This window comes from Amaranthus tricolor, chromosome 13 (genome assembly GCF_026212465.1).
Source record: "Amaranthus tricolor cultivar Red isolate AtriRed21 chromosome 13, ASM2621246v1, whole genome shotgun sequence".
Classification (NCBI taxonomy): domain Eukaryota; kingdom Viridiplantae; phylum Streptophyta; class Magnoliopsida; order Caryophyllales; family Amaranthaceae; genus Amaranthus; species Amaranthus tricolor.
Genome location: NC_080059.1, coordinates 14,962,178 through 14,968,649, shown reverse-complemented (window position 1 = coordinate 14,968,649; position 6,472 = coordinate 14,962,178). Strand labels below are relative to the sequence as shown.

The window sequence follows — 6,472 nt, the reverse complement described above, 5'->3', positions numbered from 1 at the left end:
ATATAACCGGGTATCCGATGTTCCAATTTGATTTATCCAGATACCCGAAATTCGAAAACCATTATAAATTGGATCTGAACATGGATCGTTAAAATAGATACCTGAATAAACGGGTATCTGAAATACTGGGTACTCGCTAGTTAACACCCCTAGCTGTTACTAACAGCGAATAAGGGAATAAATATATTTTTTTGTGTTTTTACTTTTGACTAGTTTTCCATTGATTGTTGTTGTTGCTAATAGGGAACAAATACAAGCCTCATCTTTAGAGCTACAGAAGCTTATTTTGGCAATTAGTTTTAGATCAAGCTTACTTTAGGTATTTGTTAAAAAATAATGCTTATTTATTTAAAATATACAATTCTCTACAACATCAATTATTTCGATTCTATTATTCGTTTTTCGGTTTTATTTTCATAAAACCAAATCCAAACTTAATTATTTTAGTTGGTTTGGTCTCTTTCGATTTGCGATTTTAATCCAAATAAGTTTCACTCCTAAAGTCACATCATCACATATGAATGAAAATTAGAATTAGTCTTAATATTTCTAATATTAATAATAATATTAGTGTTTTAATTTTCTACTAGTATTTGTATTATAACAAACTAAAAAATAGGCGGAATATTTATGTCTAGAACCACAAAAATAAAAGGGTCTAAGTCCCAATCTAGCTGAACCTAATCCAACCATGACCCCTAAAAATCCATAATCTAGCATCTATGTTTACTTGATCCTCGAAGTATCTATGTTTAAAAACAAATAAAATCTACCCCGGTTAAACGAAACAAAGATGAAAAATCAGAATAAAACTTAAATAACAAAAGAAAATAAGATCAAAAAAGTAACGACATTATGTATTTTAAGCGAAAAAACTGATAAAACAATGAAGATTACTTCTCCCTTCGTTTCTTAAAGAAGTTTTCATTTGTCATTTTAGATTGTTTTATTTATTATTCCTATAAATAATCTTTCTATATATATGATAAATTTTGGATAAAAATAACCTTGTTTATCCTTATTTTAATATTTTAATAATGCTTGTGGTCCCCACATATATTCCACTAATTTTATTTTATCTTTTTTATATTCCTTATGATTACCAAATGTATCTCACTAACTTCAAAAATATATTTTCTATTAGTTGTGGTTTCCATATTTATGGTCTCCACTTTTTCTCCATATCCACTATTTAAAAAATTTTATTTTCTTAATTTTTGTGAACAAACTTTATGTGCTACCTGGAGATTTTATTTGACTGCATGCATTTTTTCTGCTCTCTCGAGAGTGGGTAAGGGTATCATCTATCTCTACCTTTCCCCCCGACTATGAGTTTGTGTGAGATGTTGGGCTGATGACCTTGACCATGATAATTCTTATAGGAACTTTATTAAGAAACTAAGGAAGTACATGATAAAAAAAAAGAATAAAGCAAAAAAAAATCAACAAATAATTTAATGTTAATCAAAAAACAAAAAAACGATTAAAAATCAAGAGATTGACCTTAAAAGGTAGAAAGACTAAAGATCAAAGGTGAAGATGAAGAGATTAAATGAAGAATAAGGAAGAAAGGGGTTGCGGGCCTTGCGGCGTTAAGGTTATGGACAAGATCTGTATTTTGTTCTCCCTTTCTCTCCTTGAAGGGAATAAGTGAGAAGTCAGGAATTAGGAGTTGCGGCGTTAGGGTCACGGGCCTTGCGGCGCTAGGGTTAGGAACCTAGGATTATGACTTTAGCGTGACTTTGGTGTTCTGGGCCTATTTTTATTCACCAAATAGGTCTATCTCTACAAGTTACAACTATATTGGTTCATAATTCGATTTTCTGTTTTTGAATTTCCAAACCTAAATTATTCGTTTTTAAACGTTTCAAATCTTAACAAAACCTAATTTTTAAAATCTCTAAACAATAATTATTAATCGGTTTGGTCTAATGTTCTAATCCGAATAACTTCTACCTATATGTATCACTAGAGAGTAGAGAGTCATATTCTTTTGCTCAGCCCTCACTAAAAGACATTCCCTTAAATTTGATATTTTTGGATGTAAGTTGTTCAGAATGCTGAGAGTTTCATGACAAACATAACTTTTTTCCTGTTTTAAGAGAAAAGTGCTTCAAATATACAACAAACAATAATTTTCAAGTTACTGGAAAATTTGCACGAAGTTTTGCCCGAATCAGCCGAAATATATCGACCAATACTTTGCTCCAATGCTTTTTTCCTTAAAATCGCAAAAAGGTTCCGCAACAGATTCATCGGACTTTGACTGAAGCTTATTGTGGTTTCGCAAAAAGGTTTTTCGTTTTATTATCCCACTTCCATACTTTTCACTCTCTCAATCTCTTCAAACCCTAAATTTTCCACGCTTATCTTCACGCACTAAACATCATCTTCTTCAATTTATTTTTTCCAATGAGGGTTGATTTTGATTTTTTAGCAATTTCAATCATTATAAAGAACTTGTTGTTAATTTTTGTTGTGTTATAGGAAACTCACTCAACAACCACCACCCGTAATCTTCAATCTTGTGAGCAATTTCTTCCCAAATTCAACTCATGTTCTTTTAGATACTCTTTTTTTTCTTAATTCAAGTTATATTTTTTAAATTTAACTATAATACATGGATTTTTTATATGAGTCTAAGTTAGATTTATTATTTTGGATGTATAAGAATTAGGGTTAGATTATTTAGATGATTTGTATGTTCTTGCCAATTCTTTGCTAATTGTTGTTGTGTTATAAGAGTTGTTATAGTTGTAGTAAATGTCGATTAGTATATACTTGTCACTGCATTGCCAATCAATAAATAACAGTTTATTAATTTTTTAAAATATTTTTTTCAAGTTTTTACAAAGGCGGCATGAACAATTACTAGACATATATATTTGAATATCTAATAAGGAGAAATATATTCAAGTTTATTAATTTCAATTTCAATGATTAAAAAAATTCAATAACAAAATATATACTTTATGTCTTTGTAAGTTTGCTAATACAATGTTGTTTGTTTGCCTAGGTAATAAATCATTGTTCACAATTTGAGAGGGACGAAAGCACGATCATAGTTTATGTATTGACAACACCACATGTCTTCCTAACTTCACCTTGATAACCAGTAAGAACCCCAAGTTTAATCATCTTAGACATAGACACACTAAAATCTTGAGCAAAAGTTGATCTCTTAGTTTTAATTTGTTGGTAGATATAGCTCTTAGTCGCACGATTAGTCAAAAGGGCTGCATCAGAATGGAATAGCCCTTTATTTTGGCTTACCATAACGTAGTAATTTTCATCAAAAACTCTTGGTGTAATCCTATCCAATGGAACAACTGATTGGGTGTCATTTGGATTTGGCGTGCATTTAGTCTTTAAGAATGCAGCATAACTAGGAGATAATGAAGGGTCTGTGTCTCCTCGTCCCGAGAAGTTGTATAGTCGGCTCTGAAAGACGAAGCAGTGACCTTGTCCAATGGTGTGCGAACCTACACGACCGTAATGAAAATTTTATCATCGTTGACTTTCAAATATAATATGAATGTCGCATTATTGAAATTGAAATTTACCTAATAAGACTACCAAATCCTTTGTAGTTAGACCCAATGATGCAAAGTTTTGTTTAAGACTTGAGAAGTTGAAAAATGGAGATGGTAAAAGAGTATCTGCATCTGAAGCCAATGAGATTTTTCCATCCTTTCTACCAAGAGGAACTTCCCAAAAAGGTCCATTTATCTGTAACATGTAATTAAATAACGATTGTTCATTAATAACGCATGTTGATTAAGACGACATATTCACATACCATCATGCATGAAATGCTTTATACCGTTCGGATGGCATCTCGAGAAGATAAAGCTAATATATCAGCACAAGAAACAACACCAGGACATTGTTTTTCTAGAGCAGATTTAATAGCATTAACGACTTCGTACCCCCTGAGTGTCACGTTGGGAAGAGCAGTCTTCTCCGTTCGGTTGTTGGACTCCGTTGGATCTATTAATACAGAACCATCACACCCCTAAAAATATTAAACCATTGTAAATTTAGAGTATGTCAGAAATGTGTTAAAGTACATAAACCTAAAAGTGATATAAGAATATATTATATTATACAGTAAATTTGTTGTTTTCTTCTTGCTTTTAATGTTGTCTCTAAATTATGAAAACTACTGGAGAAAACGTAAAATAACATAGGTACTTACACATGTATTAATTACAAATCTCAATTTATAGTATCCTTTAACTTTTAGATGAAGCCTTCAATTTGATCAAGCTATATTATTGTTATTATTATATAATTATATCAGACTAAATCTCTTAAATTAATTTTTAAAATACGAAATTCAATGCCACATTCAAATTCATAATCCGGATTTATTACTCCAGATTTTATGGTCATATACTCATATACGCACCAATGTATTTCATCTTTATAAACGAGGGTTTTATCAAAAAGCAAAATATGGCAAACTAAAAAAGAAAAGTTTAGAAGCAATCATATTTATACGTGTGTTTAATCATTTACCTCGGCTATAGGAGCATAAATGAAAGACACTTAGTGTGATTTAAGTAATATTAGAAGTAAAATATTATCTTAGTAAATAATGAAGAAAGTATTATATAGTAGAGGGAATAATAATAATAATAATAATAATAATAATAATAATAATAATAATAATAATAAACATACATACCCTAACAAAACAGTCATGAAAGACCATTCTAAGCAAACCGGGAGCAAAGCCGGGAATATTCGAAATATATTGCTCAGTAATCCTTTTAGCAATGTCCTCGACACCAGGGCACGAGTACTTGTAATAATCTAAAGACAATTCTTGAGCGTTCACCATGGCAAGCAACAAAAAGAAGGAGAACAACTTTTGAAATATCTTAGTTGTCATTGTAAAAGTTATTGTAATTTGTGAGTAGAAATGTAATGTAATGAAGTGTTGTAATTTGTGAGTAGAATGTTTGTGCTTTTATAGTTGAAGTATGGGAATAGTCCGCATGAAAAGTTCTTCAAACAATGTAAGTATTATTTTAAATTGGCAAAGTCTGATAGATTATGAATCAATAATTAGTTTTGAAGGGATGATAGTCAACTCATGTGGGCTTGCTAGATGGTAATGACAATGAATTTTACTATAAGTAGAAAGTCAACGCTTTATGGTTTATTGTTGAATCATTCTTATTTGTGCGGAAATTCCATATACTCCTTTTGTAGCGATTATATGCTATTATGAAAAAAAATATATATATTAAATTTTTAATCAAACATTTGTCGATTTAACCCTTTTGTAGCGATATTTGCTATTATGAACGATGCATTTAGTTTATTAATTATAAAGACAAGCATTATATATGTCCCACACACAAATTGTATAAACTTGCATAACTTACTCCATATCACTATACTTCCTATATTTTATTTTTATACAATTTAATTTGTTATTTTGATCATTTATATATTCAACTATTCGCATTTAAAAATTATAAAAAATTTTAAATTATAAAAGTATACGACTAGACGATTTAACATCTATAAAATTATTTTCCACTAATTTTATTAAAATAATTTTTTTTAATAGTTGTAGTCGATATATTTTTTCCAATAACTATTTAAATATTTTTTAATGTTTCACTACAAGAAAAGTTATTTTTAGCAACAGAAAAAGTCGTTGCTAAAAACCTGATTTCGTTGCTAAAAATGATTTTTGCAACGAATTCCATTGTTGCGGGTACAGCCGTAGCTAAAGCTTTTTGCAACGACTATGGTGGTTGCAAAAGGTATCTATTTTTTGCAACGAGTTCTTTTGTAGCAGAAGAAGTATCGTTGCAATTCCTTACAACGATTTTAGCAATTCATTTGCAAATTTCAACATTTGTAGCTCTAAATTAGAAAAGGAGAGAAAAGCACACACCTTGCCTCAAAACTGCTCCTAGTAGAGCTCACCGCCGAGCACATGGAGCAAATTATCCAGGGCGGCAAATACATGTCATTTACTTTAATGCTGTAGCAGGTATCACTCTTTGAATTCTCGACTGACTCCCCAACTTTTGTAAACAGTCCTTTTGACTGCAAGGCCTCAACTTTTCTGATTTCCTTGCACCTCACCTACAAAACCAGATTTCTCATGGTTAAGTAATACACCAACCGGATAACTGAAATGATTTAGAGACACAGTTTGCAACAGACTAAGGGAATGTTTGGTAGCTGCTTTTGAAGGGTTGGAAATGAAATAATAAGAGAATCCATTCCCTAATTTGTTTTTTTAATGTGTGGGTAATGTTTCGATTACTTTGCTTGCCATAAGTGATTCTGTAACAGATCAGCCCCGACCCGTTAAAACCGATCAGTGAACACAAGATGTGAGCAATTCGAGTCTGCTCTTGACTCTCAAGGATTGTGCCTTGTTCTTATTATCCAAAAAACTAACTAAACATTACAAGGCTGGCTCTATATGTAGCCTAAGCCC

At 30.9% G+C, this 6,472-nt stretch overlaps 1 protein-coding gene across 1 annotated transcript; it reads right to left on the bottom strand.

Annotated features, from left to right (window-relative positions):
- Positions 1-2,892: 2,892 nt before the first annotated feature.
- On the bottom strand, positions 2,893-4,963 carry LOC130798152 (peroxidase 27-like). The gene is made up of 4 exons (XM_057661035.1): positions 4,691-4,963; positions 3,824-4,015; positions 3,564-3,729; positions 2,893-3,482 (listed from the first exon to the last, which is right to left on the bottom strand). Exons 1-4 carry the CDS (start codon positions 4,895-4,897, stop codon positions 3,067-3,069), a joined length of 981 nt encoding a protein of 326 aa, XP_057517018.1. The 5' UTR covers positions 4,898-4,963; the 3' UTR covers positions 2,893-3,066.
- Positions 4,964-6,472: the final 1,509 nt, after the last annotated feature.